The following is a 17,410-nucleotide window of genomic DNA, read 5'->3' as shown; positions in this document are numbered from 1 at the left end:
AGTGTAGTAAACTAGGTTAGTTGTGTATTAAGTATTACGGCGAGATAGAACACTCATAGATCCTTCTGTTTCTAAGGAATGTTCTGATGTTAACTTTCATGGGTAGGAGGTATTCATTTTTAAATCTAAGATAAGAGAAATTTTTGCCTGTGTTTTCAGCCATTACTACCAAAATAGAAAACGTTTAAAATAATTTCTATAGACTGAGAGCTACATCTACTACTGTCTTTGTTAATTGTGGCTATCAATGTGTCGTCTTTATACTTGTATGCAGCTACGGTCTTAATAGAAACTAAACTTTAGATCTATATTTCATGTGGCCACGATAGGCTTATGCAAATGTCATCAAAGTATGTATATCTTGCTCTCTAGCTTCATGAGTTTTAAGACTGGTCCTTCTCATCCTTCTTCTTCTTCTTGTTTAGATCAGCGTGTACTTCTTCATAGACTTTTGAAAGCAGACCCATTATTTCAGAACGAAGATTTTTTACAGACTAGCCTAAATAAAAGCAACAACTAGATTATGCATTGTCATATGCTTGAAATATCATGTGGATTGATGAAGTCTTCAGAGAGTCAATCATGAGGCCTTTCTTCCGACAGCAATCGATATTTCATAAATTCGAGTGGTGGATATGTTTAGTACAAAATTATTTTTACTTCCTTCCTTAAAAAAAAATTAACTGAACATTCAGCGAAGAAGTTTTTCGCAAAGCGAAGCTTTTCGTGTGGCGATGAACTTCATTCACTGAATGAATAGTTTGGATACTTATTAAGGTAAATTATCTTGCCAGTTAAGGGTTTCTGCAAACGGAAATACCAGTAAGTCAGAGTTTACAGGTTGGTAATATTTAGGATATTTTTCTACTCATTATTAATATTTGTTCTTTTACATTTTACGTTTACTTTAATTTTCGTGATTGCATTAGAAACATTTCAGTTGTGCAGGCTAACGGAGATAAATAAATAAAAGCCTTCTTTTTTTTATTCTTAAACTAAAACTGCTAGAAAGTTTTGTCCACTTTATCTCTGGTACGAAGTCCATCCCAAAGTTTCATTCGTTCAGGAATAAACTTGCTGCACAGCTTCACACCACGGTTGTCAAAACTTACAAAGTTTTGCTCCTGATTATCCCATCTTGGCCAGGTAAATTCAGATCCTTGAGGAGTAGGATTTCTGTGTAAACAAATGAACTATTAATTATAGTAAACAAAAGAAAGCACATAAAATATGTTTCAATATTCAAACAATTTACCCAAAATAAGCAAAGTTGACAAACAGTTTTACTAGTAAATGCGACAGATTCAAATCTGAACAGGTTGCAGGAGCTGCTATTTTCAGCGGATTGTTAATTTTCCAGATGTAGATTGTGTCATCAAGATGTGCGGCACCTATAAATTGAAAATTAAAAGTTGAATTACACTTCTAAGTACACAGAAAATTTGGAAATTTCTAAGCATTATATTAATCAGAAGAATCCGACTATCTTGGTCTCAGAGTTACCTTATTTTAAGGTGGAGATTAATAAACTTCGGAGGCAACATCGGATTTTCTAACCCAGAGCTCTATAACAATTTCAAGACTAGTTTGGGATTGCTAAGTTGGGGCTGTCTGATCTTTCAGAAGAACCAGTTCTTATTAAATGATTCTCTCATAACAGTTGAGATTCCTGCCTTTGTAGCCAGGAATATAGAAAATATGTTCGAATTAGTAAATACAAATATGGCCGGATTAGAAGGGCAGCTGATGGGCAGCAAATGGGAGTATGGATATTGTTGCGAGTCAATCGCCATAAATTTTCGAAGAAAATAACGACCGTGAAACACATGAGGTAGAAGTAGAATAGAATTGTATTGAGTTTGAAGCCTGCTTTCAGAAAAGAATTTTATTGACAGTGAACAGAGTGAGTCATCAGTAATCAATATCATTATCATCAATATCATAATTCGAAATCTAAATGTTCTTTGTTTTCCCTACCTTTTAGAACCATTTTTCCGGTTAACACCTTTTGGAAATTAACTTTGCCGATATAATTGAAATAATATAGATACTGCGGCCCTTTTTGCTGTTTTAGTGCTTGAATTGATGGCGATAAAACACGATTATCGCTAAACATCTGGATAAAAAATTACAAATTAATGTATCATCAGGTTAAATGAGTGGCTAAACAGGCAATATAAAAAAAACTTTGTACATACATCAGTTAAATTTTTTAATACGTCTTTTGTTATTTGTTTACCATCAAAATAGAATTCTCGAAGTTTCTGGGTAATTTCTCGAGGATGCAACGCAGTATTCTCGTAGAACAAAATCTTCGGTAATTCTTCATAGAAATTCTGATCAAGATCGTTAAATTTACTTTCATTGCGAATGTAATCTGAAATTTATAAAACAATTTTAAAAAATGTGATGAGAGACTTACTAAATGTGATTTTCTCTCAATAAAAACAAGTATTAATTCAATAAGAGACCAATATTCTTTAGATTTCTAATTTATGTGTAATTAATAATAATAATAAAAAATTCCTACCAACAAGTTCACACAACTTAAATTAAAGCAACCAATGGAAACATGGAATCAGCAGGTGACTGAGCAGGTCGCTAACCATCAGACCAGATTGAACAAAAAATGATATACGTTTGAAGCTTATATAAAAGCCTGGCGTAAGCAGCCAACAACTTTTGAAAAAAAATCATACAAAGTCTGAAACAATATATTCGCTGTTGCACAGACTTTGCCGCATTTGAAGAAAAAAAATGAAACATCTAAGATTGACAAGATTACAGAAACAGTAAGCGTACAATCAACAAATCTAAGATTATGGACACTAACAAATTCAAATAATTGTAAATGTCAAACAAAGTCTAAGATCTGCCAAAATCAAATATAGAATAGGCACAAATAACTTAAACTAGAGAACAAAATCCGATCTCTATCTCTTCGGACAACTGTTCCTAGAAGTTGGCCAAAACAGAAGGTATGTGAACTTGTCCCACAACAAGAATTGGGATAATTCTCAAGCTCACACGCTTCCATCTTGCGCTAAGGTAGTTATCGTCAAACATGTAAGGAAGAGGAAGAAGAAAGAATATAACGCTAGAAAGCACGCTATTTCACACTACTGTTTTTCTCTTTTCCCAACTCTTTTCTAGCTCAAACCATAGCCTCATGAGATCCATGCTAAAGAATGGTTAGCACAAAGGTGGTTGGGCCGAAAATGCAAGATACTTGGCGTCCCTTTGGAGTAAATAGCCTTTCTCAGTTAACATGGGCTTTCTCAGTGTTCCGAGGGGATGACACAATAGTGTGATCAACTACCATTTTCCCCACGATCTCCCGAACCATTTGAGATGGGTGAGCTTCATGTTGGTCGACGGTACATGATCAAAATTATAGAGGACAAAATCTCCATTTCGAAATTTCTGGAACCATGGTTAAAATAATTAACTTCTTTCATTAGAGGCCCGAAAGCATTAATCTTCAAAGTTGTCTTAGCCGCACTTTGCCCTAACTTCAACTCGTGAAAAAAAACCTTCCGAATTGGCTTCAACATGTAATGGTTCTGAAAGAAAAGGGTAAAACATTAAAGAGAAAAATATTGATCGGCAAATTCTTGATTAACAGTAAATTTGTTACAAGACAGTCAACTAGTATTAATTTATTATTTCATTCAGAAAATCTCGTAAACAGTTCCTTCCAGCTTAATAATAATTAGGTACTTACCTGCAGATTTAGGAAAACCTTCGAAAGTCACTGTCCCTACAATCCACGGAATCGGCAGAGGTTCTGTTTCGAGTGGATTGATAGGTAAAAATGGATTGCTTGAATTTGTATCTACAATTGGTACCATGAGGTGATCAACTATTTGTTTCTGAAAATAGACATAAACTGTAAAATTTACTCAATTAATTTTTTCAAATTTAGAATTATTCCTACAAACATAGTTGACTTCAATATTACATGCTCAAGGTAAAGTTGATTCCCGGTCTAGGTCTTGGATTTTAATGAAGTTTAATGTGAGAACTTTATAGTAAAATATGTTGGCTACTCCAGCCACGATACCTAATTGTGTTGTTGGACAGAAAGCTTACCGGAAAAAATAGGCATTACTTTACTCCTTTAGTTTACAAATACAGGCCAATTTATAAACCGTACTTTTTGGTACTCAGAGTTGTAAAAAGGAGAAGAAGTGATGGAGTTGAGTCAAGGTTTTTAAAGTTTTATAGGACCATTTGGAGACTTTTTTTTAGCAAAGTAGTTCTTCCAGCAAAGAAGTTGATAGCAAGATTATTGACGGAACGATAAAACTGGATCAAAAGATGAGCAAGAAGAAGAGTTAGTAGTAAGAGAGCGATTTGTCCGTGAGTTTGGAACCGACTAGTATGGCCTTAGTTTGAAGGGCATTTAATTTAAAGCATTCTGTAACCAGTCCAAAATTTGATACGATTCGGGCCTTTTTGAATTTCTCAACTTGGCATGTTGCATGCTTGAGGAAGTGAAGTAGAAATAAGTCCGGAAATCATCAGTAATATTGACTGTGTTGAAGGAGATGGATTATTTATAAACCGATAGAAAGTGTGGAAAAGAGTGCATAATCTTGATGGACACTAGAGAAGAAGGCAGCAGCTACCCAGCTCAAGCCTATGCAAATGAAATTGTTTTGGTCTGTTGCTCTCACATTTCTACAACTCTTGAAGATTATGGTCAACAAAGTTATTGTTGGTAGAACGCAAAAGAAAAGAATAATTAATAAATTAGTAGAACATAATAAGCTGATATACTGTCCCAATTCCTTCGCAAGTTAAAGAAGTTTAGTAAAAGAATGGACCACGCCGGTGATTGCTGAACTCAGGCTGGCTTTACATTATGCAAGGCCCTGAACGATATTTGAAAGCAAGACTCACAAAAATTAGAAACGTTTACGGAAATTTTAAATGAAAAATTAATATGATTACTTGGTAATTGATGTAAGTAAATATGCAAAACTTTATTTCGTATACAACAGCAAAGAAGAGCGCTAATGACCATCGCAGTCGATGCGCCAAAAAGAAAAGAAAAAAAAAGCAGAGAAATCTCTGTAGAGGTCAACTGCACATGACCAGCACTGATTTAGCCTTAGGCAAGATTTTGATATTACGCCGTTTACCAATACTTGCAAAGACCGGCAAAATATGCAACCCTGACGATAAGAAGAGAAAAAAAATTAGCAGGCACATTAATATTGTTAAAATAACATAACTTTGACTTACTGTTAAATTTATATACAACTCCGAGATCTCAAAAGCATCTTTAGTCCTTAAACAGTTCAGGATCACCTCACTAGATTCTACAGAACAGTTAAGTAATTGAGCAAAATTTATCGCTCTACTCCGAGCGATTTGTGAAGGAGGGTTAGCCCAGGAAGCAAATGCTACACCCGACTGACTGATTGCTTTGTGAAATAGACCTGGATTAAAAAGTTAAATTATTTAATCAAATCAGTGGAATAAATGTTTTTAAATTGAATGTTGACAAAACCATTCTTACCTCGACTCATCGGTGAGTACATGTGATAATGTACACTGACACCTCCGGCACTCTCGCCAATCAGGGTCACCTGTCCTGGGTCACCACCGAAATTTGCAATATTGTTACGAACCCAGACAAGTGCCATAACTTGATCTTTCAAACCCATATTGCCAGCAATAACATCATCTTGTAAGCTTAGGAATCCTGTAAGCAAACATGAAGTAAATGAATTGTTTAGTATAAATAATAAACTTGTGAATAAGCTGCAAACTAAAGGTCCCCAATTCTAAACAATGAACGTGAGGACTCAAGAAGGAGAGGTTATATACACAGCAAAGAAGAGTAGAGGTTGCTGCATCTTGCAACTATTTGAGTTTAGCAAGTTATGATTGCTATTGTGAAGTCGATAACTAAATTCTATGAATTAGCTAGTCATATAAGGGAGTCATAACTGATCTTTCAGATCGTAGTACATTTACTGTTAGTGCCACAAACATAAAAAATTAGGGATACATTAAAGATCAATAAATAGGGATTGCGCGCATCACAAATCTATCTCTCAACTGAAGTTTTAAATACATTTTATCATCTAATATTGAAAGAAAACCTTGACACCGTTGGACCATTCAGTTTTCGTTTAGCTAGGTGCACCAAGGACCACATCTTCACTTTATTCTGTAAAAAAAGACTTCTACACATACTTATATGTATGTATATATTTATTTTTGCAGTAACTGTTAAGGTTATTAATGGTATAAAATTTCCAGTCTAGCCAAAATCTAAGAGAAATATTATTGCTGAAAAAATAAAGTTTGATGATATTAAAGACGAGAAAATAATTTATTTGTCAATAGAATCGAACTCAATTGAGCGGGTTCCTTTTTAAATAATTGTGAGGTTGAGTGAGAACGCAGGTCGAAAAGATTAATTGAATTAATTACGTGTGTTATGTATCAGTGTATAATTTCGACTGTATTTATTTTTAGATTATTTTCAGGTTAAACGCCTGCTGTGAAATGCAAAATTTTAAAAGCAATAAAATCTTATTCACTAAGATAAAGATGTGCGAGTGTGCTAAACCAGCATTTAGTAATACATACCTAGCGGGCCGACTCTATAATTTGGCATAACCATAACAATATCATAATCCATGAAATACTCTGGTGATTTATCAATTTCACCAGATCCATAAGCGAAGTCGCCGCCATATAGATACACGAACACTGGAAATAACTTTGATGGTTGTGTCTGGAAAATTTTCAAACATATTTTTTATAGTTATTTACGATTTATGACAAAAATATTTGATTATAAAGAAATACATACGTTTGGAGTGTAGACCGACAGATAGAGACAATCCTCGCTGCCAAATCGGGTAATGTTAACTGGACGAAAAGCTGAAGGTATCTGTACACAAGCATCGCCAAATTTGTAGGCATCTTTTATACCAGACCATACTTCAGGAGGTTGTGGATCCTGGAAGATGTTAGTTGAGCGGTATCAGATCCTCGATCTCCCTCCCTCTCTCTCTCTCTCTCTCTCTCTCTCTCTCTCATACTCATCAATGTTGAAAGTTCTGCTTTTAAAGGCAATGTTCAAAATTTGCCCCTACATTTAACGCATAATAAGTTGCTCTAACTACCCACTCATGGTTAGATTGATTAGATTGTACAAGACGGGCGGTTCCACCAAAAAAGGGTAAGGAACGCAGGCAATCCTGATGCCCATTGTTCCCCGCCCACCCCTCATCTCATCAGAGATACCGGGGTTTAAAAACAAATCCGGCTAAAAATTACCAGATGCTAATATAATAACCTAACAAAGTAGCAGCAGGACACTAGGGAGCTTGACGACTCAATCGCCCAGTGCACTGAATAAACCTAGAAAGTTCATTAAGATTACCAGATGCTACAATCTCCGGTAGGGAAACATTTGACCTTCCGAAGACGAGGAATCTAGTTTTAGAATAAACTGGGCACACCTCAACAAAGTGCCTCACAGTTTCATCGGACTCACCACAGCCAGCACAATTTGGCGACTGGTCCCACTCATGGTTAGTGGTACCATCAATAGATATCGGATTTAGGCTTTGGTAAGCTTCGAGTATGCGCTCCTTTAGCTCGTGAACAAACTTTAGCAATCTTTCACTGTAGACATGATTTTTCAGGTACCCCAACAAAAAGTTATTTACCGCAGACAAGTTGGGAGTACGTACTGGCCAAAGGTGGTCCTCGATTTTCGTTCCATCTATCACGGAATGTTCGATTCAGGATTATTGTAACAACGTGGCTATCTACGAGGCAGCCATCTAATTGGAACTATAGCTGTCGACTTTTTTGGAAAGGCTCATTTTCCAATAACCCAGACAATTTGTTCGCCTTCGTTTTTTCTGTTCGTGGACAGAAAATTCAAGAACAAATCTCCCGTCATATTGCACATTAGGTACCTACAAGAATATCTCCAACCAAACAGCACCACACATTAACTGATTAAATCGTTTGACGACGTACTTTACCGGATTTTCCTCCGGCAAGATGCAGAAAAATTTAAATTTATTAGTAAATTTACTTTTATCAGTCCAAAGTATAAAATAATGAAAGAATCGTTGTTTCTTCCAATAATTATTCGATGTTTGCCAAAAACATCAACCTTTCTTGAACTGTCATTCGGTCGTAACCAATTAACTTTGGGCAAACAGTGCCTGGTCTATCTCCTTTTCTTCTGTCCCGAAAGAAGGTTTGCGGTGTGGTGTAACTTTGATGAAATCAAAGAGCTTTTCGTAATAGTTCCTGATGGATAAATTAACTCATTTTAACTCATACGATCTATGTCATCATCCGTGACGATGGCCGAAAAGTAACATTGTTTAGTGATCTGAAAAACATATTCTTCTGTAGCATGATAATGCAAGTCCCACACACTTCGCATCAAATTACCTTAAAAGTTGATCAGCTGGAGATCATTTTTTCCTTACCCTACTTACAGCCCGGAGCTCGCCCCTTCGAACTGAAATTCCCACAAGTAGCTCATATGTTTCTAGGTAAAACTTTCATTAGGTGGAAGAAAAATGGAGGGTACAAATATTTTAATTGTAAGTTATATATGTGTGTTGAAAAGATATTTCATTTTAAGATTAGTATTATCTATACGTTATTGATAAAGAAATTTCTGTATTGGGGCTTTGTAATGAGGTAATTTGAAATAGGAATTCAGAACTATTTTTTTTTCTTTTGGTAATTTGCAGTCACTTTGCTAACACCTACTGGATTCACAAAATATATCTTACCTTTCGAGAAATTAAAATATATAGATCACAAATCACCTGAAATCTAAGACGGCCAAGAGGTGGTTTAGCGAATTGAATACCAGAGAACGCTGCAACTGTGCGACCATTTCTAGACTTAAATTCTCGTCCCCGTAACAATCCTTGTGTTGTGTTCACTATTAAATGATTGCACTTCGTAAAAATTATCGGTACTAATAATAACTTAACAATTATTTGAAATTGATCCATTTCTAGCCCAACTATAAATAAAATGTTGAGACCAACAACTTTGTAACTTGAGAACTAGTTAATATTCACGTCCCTTGTATATTATAAATTAGGAAAGACAGAAATAAGTCAAATGAGAGTCATTTACGAGTATAACATAAGCTTATCAGAGGTATTTTTTTTTTGCTTAGTCTTTACAATAAAATGAATAGTGGGGAAACAGTTTTCTTTCAAACTATTGTTATGAAATGGATAGTACATTTTCTGCTGTGGATCTCTCAATTTGCCCTTCTCACAACTGGGCTCTCGAGATTAGCATGAATTTGGTCTCCACATCGTTAATTTCAGTTCTTAAAAAGCTCACCCCAGAGCCGCTTCACATAGGCCAGGTGTTGCCTGATCAGTTGAAAATGATTCCCACCTTGATATTAAAAAATTGGAAGTGAAAGGTAAGGATTTTAAAATTATTTGATAAGAAGATAGGAATTTAGTAATGATTCTAAGTTGGGACAGTTTAGCGTAATATATTTTATGAAAAAGTATATATAGTTGAAAACGACGAATCAGTTTGTCCTCAAAGCACAATTTGGGCATGCATAGAGTATTTATTATGCCATTCATAAATTCAAAATTAAGAAAAACTATTGTCAATTTCAGCCATAACTTTTTACTTATTTTTTGCCAAGCTTAAGTGGTTATCTTCAGAGCTTGCTTATACTTATTAACGATTATAATTTTTTTTTTTTTTAATGTTAACATCAAACTATGCCTCTCTTACCTTTATTGGTCCTGAAACTGTTTTATCAAGTGTTTTTTGTAGTTTAGAAGCAACTTTCAGAAATGTTGGCTTCTCAGCATGAGTACTTACGGATGTGCTTGGGAGATGAAGGATTAGGGTAACGATCCCGCAGTATTATTGCAATATAAGGTTTAAGATATCTGCAAATACATATAAATCAGATATTAGTCATCTCAAATTGCGTGACTCAATATTGAATCTAAAGGACGTATTCACTCTCTAGGCTTGCTTGTAGGTTGGTATATTCTAGATAGGAACATCTCTTCCCATGTGTTAAAGCAAGGCTCTCACGAACCACTTCCCCCCTTTAAAATGTACACTTCCCCCAGCAAATGTTTGTTCATTGCACAACCCATTTTTCTTCAGTGCAATGTCGTAGCCAGTGGAGGTTTATGGCCGCTTCATGGAGTGTACCCAGTGTGAGGAGGCCGAAGAGGTTCCATAATGGGCTTACATGACTTCATTTCCCTGGAAATTGGCCAGACATAAGTTTGCTTTCACAAACGAGCCTAACGTTGCACTCGTTATAATCGGGCTGTCTAATTAGTCATAAGGATTAAAAATTAGTCTTGGTTAAATTTTGCCCATCACAGTCCAGTAAGTAAATTTGGTTTGAAAAATAATGAATGTAATCATTTAGATAAATTTTCATTTATTTCTTTATTTTATATTTGCTTATCTTCAATTTTATTCCCTTCTCACAATTTTTTCATTATTATTTTTTCGTTTTGTTAATTTATATAATCAATCTAAAAAGAATCACATGTGCCTTTTATTTTATTTTTATAAAATATTATGGCCGTAAGAAAAAGCAGTAATATTGATTTTTTTTATTCAAAAAGGACATTCATTTTTTTTTTAAATTTGTTAGGCTGTAAATAATTAAAAAAAAGCTAGTCAAAATTATTTTCTTGTTTTTGCTTTTCTTGATTAGTTTTTTTTTTTTAATTGAAAAAATACTACTTTCTTTTAAAAGATAAATTATCATTAATTAGTTTTTGCGTTCAAAAAGCTTTTATAAAACCCTGTAATAAAATTTAAAAATTGAAAGTAGCTTTTTTTGTAATTTTTATTTTATTCTTAGTTCAGCATTAAATATTATGTTGATTTGTCTGTATTTATTATTATTACTTTGATTGTTTTTATTATTATAGTAATTATTTTCTTTCATTCCATCCATTTTTACTTTTAAAGAACACTAGGATGTCTTTCAATTGCAATTATACTTATATATAAATTTAATTGATTTTTTTTTAACCAGGATTTTATTTAGATTTTTTTTAGCAACTAATTTCTGAAATTATTCCTTTTTTAAACTTCATTTATTTAAAAAAATATATATTAAATAAAATTTTTGTTTTTTATTTGGTAAATTTCTTCCCAGGTTGTTTTTTTTTTCTAACTTATACGCAACTAAATATAACATTCCACTTAAAATAATCATTACACTAATGTAATTATTTTTAATTATACTAAATTAATAAATTGTTTTATTATTACTATTTACAATAGTTTACAATTTAAATTATAGTTCTTGTATATTTTTTTTAATTTCTTAAAAAGTTTTTTCGATTTATTGTTTTATTAGTATTATTTTCCATATTTATCGATATGTTGCCAGTTTTACTTTGAACTTATTACAGAATTTTCTATTGCCATGATTCCTTTATCCTTTGATTTTGATTTATTTTTGTTCATTTTTGCGCTTTAAAAACCAATATAATTGTTCACACTACACATAAGAATATTAACGAAAAATAACAACATGTTCAGTAATTGCTAACATATTATTAACTACTATTTACATATACTTTTTATTAGTATTGCAATTCGATATTTTTTTTTTTTTTAGATTCTAAGTTTTTATTGAAGGGGTCAATTTTTTTTAATAACTAGCAAAAAATAAAATTTGAACGATAAAAGTAAAAGATTGAGTTGCGCCTAGTGTTATTATTTTGTTTTGTTTTATTTAACTTACTCTTACTGTTTTTGAGAGAAAGTGTTTTGCGTTCCTAACAAATTTTCGAAATTAAAATATCAGGTGCCTCATTTGAAGAAAAAATTAAAACCAAGCAAGATGATATAATGAACATTCATATCGCGAAAGAAAAATCGTGTGTTTTAGATCCCTGGGAGTCGTTAAGAAATGAACGGTAAAAATCCCTCGACCCCTCTATTAAATGTTTTAATTTATTTTTTAAAAAATTACTAATTCCTTTAAACGCTTTTTATGCAAACTAGATGTAGAAATAAAGGTTTTTCACTTAACTCAGACATTACTAAGAAGCAAGTCGTGCAGCATTTAGACGAAATACTCGTAGTATGGGTTGTTTAAGATCTAATTTTGGACTGATGTAGGAAGTTAACTCGGAATTAAGTAATGGTCGAAGAGGTGCGATTGATTCCTTGCTTACAACTGCGCCCTAGGAGCTTTGAGCTGGAGAAGAAAATTCATCATTCGACGAACAAGTTCAGCCCACTAGCCCCGATGGTCAAGACAAACTGCAATAGCTTGCGCAATATCCGGGCTAAGCCGAGTGCCAATGCTAACTTAATCTGGCCTTATTCTTACATTTAAAGCAAGATAGGGCTACAGTATGAGAAAACATTTCCACAGGGTGTTCTAATAATGTAGAAACTTCGACAAGAAATTGAGGAAGTGTTGAAAATTTGGGTAGGTCCGTTTTGCTGGAAAATAAGAGAAGAAAAGAAGAGAGAATTCTGGAATCAATTCTCTTATCTCGAGCAACTATTGCTAATCATTGTTGCAATTATTTAATGAAATAATCATTAAGATTATTAATGAATAATGTCTCTTATATCTTAAGACAGCGATTTGAGTCTTCTGGTTCTTGGCGATCAGAAAAAAGACAACAAAATCACTGCTGGAAGGACCTTGTAATAAATCGACCTGGACCTTTTAATAAAGACGAAAAGTTTCCTACTAGAACTAGGGGATGTTACGCAATTTTTTTTTCAGTGTAGGGCTGATTAATCTTCAGGTTTTGTGCAGATTGCATCAGGAAGAAACGGGAATGAACTGAGTAGGTAGAAACGAAGACCTCGTAAAGAAGGGAGGCTGTATCTACGAGACTTGCTTAAGGGATTGCACAATAATCTATGATTGCAGTGCGCTGAGGAGGCTGCCCCATGTTCTAATAATTATAACTCTCATCCTGAGAATCACAAATAACGACTTGATATTTTTAATTCCACTTTTAAGTACTAGATTAGTATTACTTGAGTAGACCAATGGCGTGACCAACAGATTCAAACAAAAATCTGTGATTAAGTGGGTTCAGAAAAAAAAAAGCATTGCCAGAATATTCTTATTTCAAAATACATTTATTCTAATGTGCTCCTTCGCGACAAGTTGTTAAACTCAAGTACTCGAAACTGGCTGCAACAACTTGCATAAAACATGTGTACTACATAACTTCAGGTTTCACTTTTATCATTTTTATTGGAAACATTATTCCGGAAGAATTGGATCCAGGGGACACAGGTTTAATTCTAAAGTGGAAACCATCCTAATTAAGTGGGTCAGTTTTAACCAGTCACTAGCAGTTATACCAGACTAAATTTTTGGTAAGCCACTACTCCAACTAGTTAAGAAGGCAAAACCAATTTTAAAAGAAAGTTAAACATTGAATTAAACTGTGGTTGCTACAGTAAGAGAAAGTACGTTTGTGTTAAAAACAGTTTCTTGTTTAAACTTATTAAAATCATATTAATTGCACCCTTTTACACTTTTTTTTCTTATCTTTTAGGCCAACATTAATAACGTCAACACTAAATTATCAAATTAAAGAAAATTAAACGAATACAATTAGAATTATGAGCTATTTGCTTCTTTATTTCTATCTTTAAAATTAAAGTTGTATAGTTTGGGATAGTGATAAACCTTAAATCTTCTAATTTTTAAATAGTACAGTTGGTGTGCCAGTAAAGGTTTTTCTGTAAGAATTTTTATTTTCAATTAATTTATTATAAATATTTTATCCCGATTTAACCATTTTTATAATTTTATTACGGGCCTTAAATTCGCTACCCCAAAGCTATACAAAATTTGGTCTTAGTCAAAAATTAAGAGTTGTAAATAATTAAAAAGTGTTTTTTTTATTTGATTAGATTAAAAAACATTGCTGATATATTTTTCATGTTCTTCTCACTATGTTGTAAAATTTTTGATAAAAATAAACCGATAGATTTTTAATATAACGACCGTAGTAAGTAACCAAAATAGTAATTATGTTAAAAACAAAATAAATTCATTTTCAATTTTCTATAAAACACAAATAATTATAAATAACAAAAAAAAATAAAAACAAAAATTTTTCTCGTTAATTTTAAGTGCTTGAGCAACCATAAATATTGTAATAAAATATTTTTATACTTTATATTTATTATTATGATTAATTTTTATTATTTTATTTTTATTTTTTATAAGCCTTTTATTTAATTTTCATTGTATTTTATTTATTTAGTTTTGGGAGAATATTTTGTATTTATTTATTTAGGAAATATCAGTTTCATTACATTATTTATACGAATCCATATTTATTTATATACTTGGTGCAGATTTGTTTAAGAAAAATGAAAATGTAATTTACACATATTATTTAGAGTTATTAATTGTACAGCATTTATATTTTAGTTTTTTTCTTATTATTCTGTTTATTTGTTGTTTTTTTTTTTTTTTTTACTTTCATATTTCTTAATACATAAAATATTTTAAAGTCTCTTTATAGGTTTTTTTTTATAGAGTTTCAGAATCATTAGGCTTTACTTTCACCGTTTGAATTTTACCTCACTGGGAACACACTCGTATCTGTGAACAATATTTAAAAAAAAAAAAAAATTACTAAATAGTATTACAGTTATTATTACTTTAATATTTAGTCTTCGAGTTAAGTCCATACTCAATCATCATTTAGAAAATATTAGATAATCCTTAATTTTTATTCTTCAAGAGTGTAATTTTACGAGGGTCGTTTGAAAAGTCCGTGCAAAGTCAGAGAGATAGCACTACTGGCGCGTATCGAGGTTATGTTTAGTTAGTAGCATCTCTTGGAAGAACACACACCAAGTTTCAGCCAGATCGGTCTATTTCTTTGTGTTTGGCATTCGTTTGAATCGAGGAAGTCGAGTGATTTTCAAAAAATGGACGAAAAAGAATTTCGTGTGTTGATTAAACACAACTTTATGAAAGGCAAAACGCCTCAGGAGACTAAAGAGAAGCTTGATAAACATTATGGTGACTCTGCACCTTCGATTAGAACAGTTTATAAGTGGTTTCAAAATTTTCGGAGTGGCCATATGGGCACAAGTGACGCTGAACGTTCTGGACGCCCTATTGAGGTTACTACTCCAGAAATCATTGATAAAATCCATGATATGGTGATGGATGACAGAAGAGTGAAGGTGCGTGAGATTGCTAGTGCTGTGGGCATCTCAAATGAACGGGTACATAATATTTTGCATCAACATTTGGACATGACAAAGCTATCCGCAAGATGGGTGCCGCGATTGCTCACGCTTGACCAAAAACGAAATCGTGTGAAGTGTTGCAAGGACGGTTTGCAGCTGTTCCAGAAGAATCCGCAGGACTTTAAGCGTCGTTTCGTCACTGTGGATGAAACATGGATACATCACTACACTCCTGAGACCAAAGAACAATCTAAACAATGGGTTACCAAGGGGGAATCTGCGCCAAAAAAGGCGAAGACCATTCCTTCGGCCGGAAAGATTATGGCGATTGTCTTTTGGGATTCGCAAGGAATAATCCTCATCGACTATCTGGAAAATGGTAAAACTATTACAGGTGCATATTATTCATCGTTATTGGACCGTTTGAAAACCGAGCTGCAAGAAAAACGCCCACGATTGGCCCACAAAAAAGTCCTTTTCCATCACGACAACGCACCAGCTCACACCTCAGTTGTTGTCGCAAAATTAATGGAAATAGGGTTCCAACTCGTTTCACATCCCCCCTATTCTCCAGACTTGGCTCCCTCGGACTACTATTTGTTCCCCAATATGAAGAAATGGCTGGCGGGAAAAAGATTTTATTCAAACGAGGAGGTGATTGCAGAAACGAATGGCTATTTTTCAGACTTGGACAAATCCTATTATTCGGAAGGGATCAACAAACTAGAGCAGCGTTGGACGAAGTGTATAAGCCTAAAAGGAGACTATGTTGAAAAATAAAAAAGGTTTACCCCAAAAAATTAAGTAGTTTTTATTTTTGCACGGACTTTTCAAACGACCCTCGTAGAATCAAATATAATTTTCAAGATATACATGCACAGCATAAAAGCAATTTGAAACTATTAAAAGTTTGACCCTCTATAAAATGGTGAAAACTTGATTCATACTATGAAAGTAATATGAGGTGAAATGGCTGAAATCAACTATAAAACTCACGCCAGTGAGAGAAGAACTTACGTTTGTAGGCTGTCAATCATTGAAAACCTTATTAAGAGCGAAAAAGGAAGTTGTTAATCGATGAGTCTATATTTATAGAGAAAACAAGCTGCAATCAGTAATATATGATCGAACACTTAGTCACGCAAAGTAAACAGTACAGTTTGAAACCGAAATGGTCAATACAATCTCTTGCGCTTGCTTACCAATGAAATAAATTATTCTCTGACATTCGCTAATCTATTTAGTTTTCATTAATAGTGAAGGCTGAGCCTACCTAAACTATTTTTCGATAAAAGACAGCCCATATCGCCGTGCTTCTAAAAGGTTTCAACTGTATTGCGTACCTTGTGTAACTCATTGGGTAAAAGATACAGATTCTTTGCCCATTAACCTCAGAATTCTACAACTATCTGTAACATTTTTTTAATTTATTTTGATAAGCCTATAGACTGGAAGTCCGAGTGCAACGAGAGCCGTTAAAAGGCTACGGAATTACCAATGAAAAATTTGATTTTGTACGTAATAATATATCACCTACAATATCTTTACTAACCATTGATTGCTAAGAAGATGTGTTAAGATGTGCGTGTCTCCTCGCTAACAGTTTGGTCTCTTCAGTTGGCGACTGGTCCATAGGCGGCGGCGGAGGGCATATATATAATGGGGGAGGAGGGGACATATCTGGCGGCGATCCTACTCCCGTAGTACCACTTTCCAGAGCAAATTTTAACACAGTCCCAGTTCTGGACCTGGCGCCTCCGCTGGATATTGCTGTTGAAGCACTGCCCATAGGAGGACTCTTTCCCGGTGAATAATCTGAACCACTGGCTCCAGATATATTATCAGATATGAGTTTCTCCGTTTCTGGATCATCTTGGCCAGCTGAACGAGATGGACGATGATTCAGTCCGCAAGCTGTCGATCCTTCATGTTTCTTAAGTATTGATTTTGATCGCCGATGTGTTTCTGGGGTGGCGGAAATGCGTGAATCTATTGAATCAACCGACAGTGATGATCTACTTTCGCCGTTGCGTCCTGAATAAAATAAGAGAATTAACAAATTAATTAAGTTCATGGAGATTAAGAATTTAATTGATGAAGTGGTTCAATGAAATTGCTGAGCCATCCTCTATCCCTGACATTTAATTGAAAATATCACTTTCGATAATGGCATTTGGAA

At 33.7% G+C, this 17,410-nt stretch overlaps 2 protein-coding genes across 5 annotated transcripts in view; both read right to left on the bottom strand.

Annotated features, from left to right (window-relative positions):
- Positions 1-853: 853 nt before the first annotated feature.
- Positions 854-9,115, bottom strand: LOC141449668 (juvenile hormone esterase-like). The gene is made up of 10 exons (XM_074119324.1): positions 8,832-9,115; positions 6,836-6,985; positions 6,610-6,757; positions 5,528-5,713; positions 5,251-5,447; positions 3,725-3,872; positions 2,199-2,377; positions 1,978-2,116; positions 1,256-1,391; positions 854-1,176 (listed from the first exon to the last, which is right to left on the bottom strand). Exons 1-10 carry the CDS (start codon positions 9,021-9,023, stop codon positions 1,005-1,007), a joined length of 1,647 nt encoding a protein of 548 aa, XP_073975425.1. The 5' UTR covers positions 9,024-9,115; the 3' UTR covers positions 854-1,004.
- A 2,486-nt stretch (positions 9,116-11,601) lies between these two features.
- Shab (potassium voltage-gated channel shaker cognate b) overlaps positions 11,602-17,410 on the bottom strand; it is a 103,967-nt gene continuing 98,158 nt past the window's right edge. For all 4 annotated transcript variants that reach the window (XM_074119185.1, XM_074119167.1, XM_074119177.1 and 1 more), the window contains 2 exons: positions 16,784-17,265; positions 11,602-14,632 (listed from right to left, as the gene is read on the bottom strand). In XM_074119185.1, the coding sequence (XP_073975286.1) occupies positions 16,793-17,265 (473 nt within the window). In that variant the 3' untranslated portion in view covers positions 11,602-14,632; positions 16,784-16,792. The remainder of the gene's footprint in view (positions 14,633-16,783; positions 17,266-17,410) is intronic.

Source organism: Rhodnius prolixus, unplaced genomic scaffold (genome assembly GCF_049639745.1).
Source record: "Rhodnius prolixus isolate KJV_2025 unplaced genomic scaffold, Rpr scaffold_1, whole genome shotgun sequence".
NCBI classification, from domain to species: Eukaryota; Metazoa; Arthropoda; class Insecta; order Hemiptera; family Reduviidae; genus Rhodnius; species Rhodnius prolixus.
Note: the sequence above shows the minus strand (reverse complement) of the source record. Positions and strands in the feature narration are given on the sequence as shown.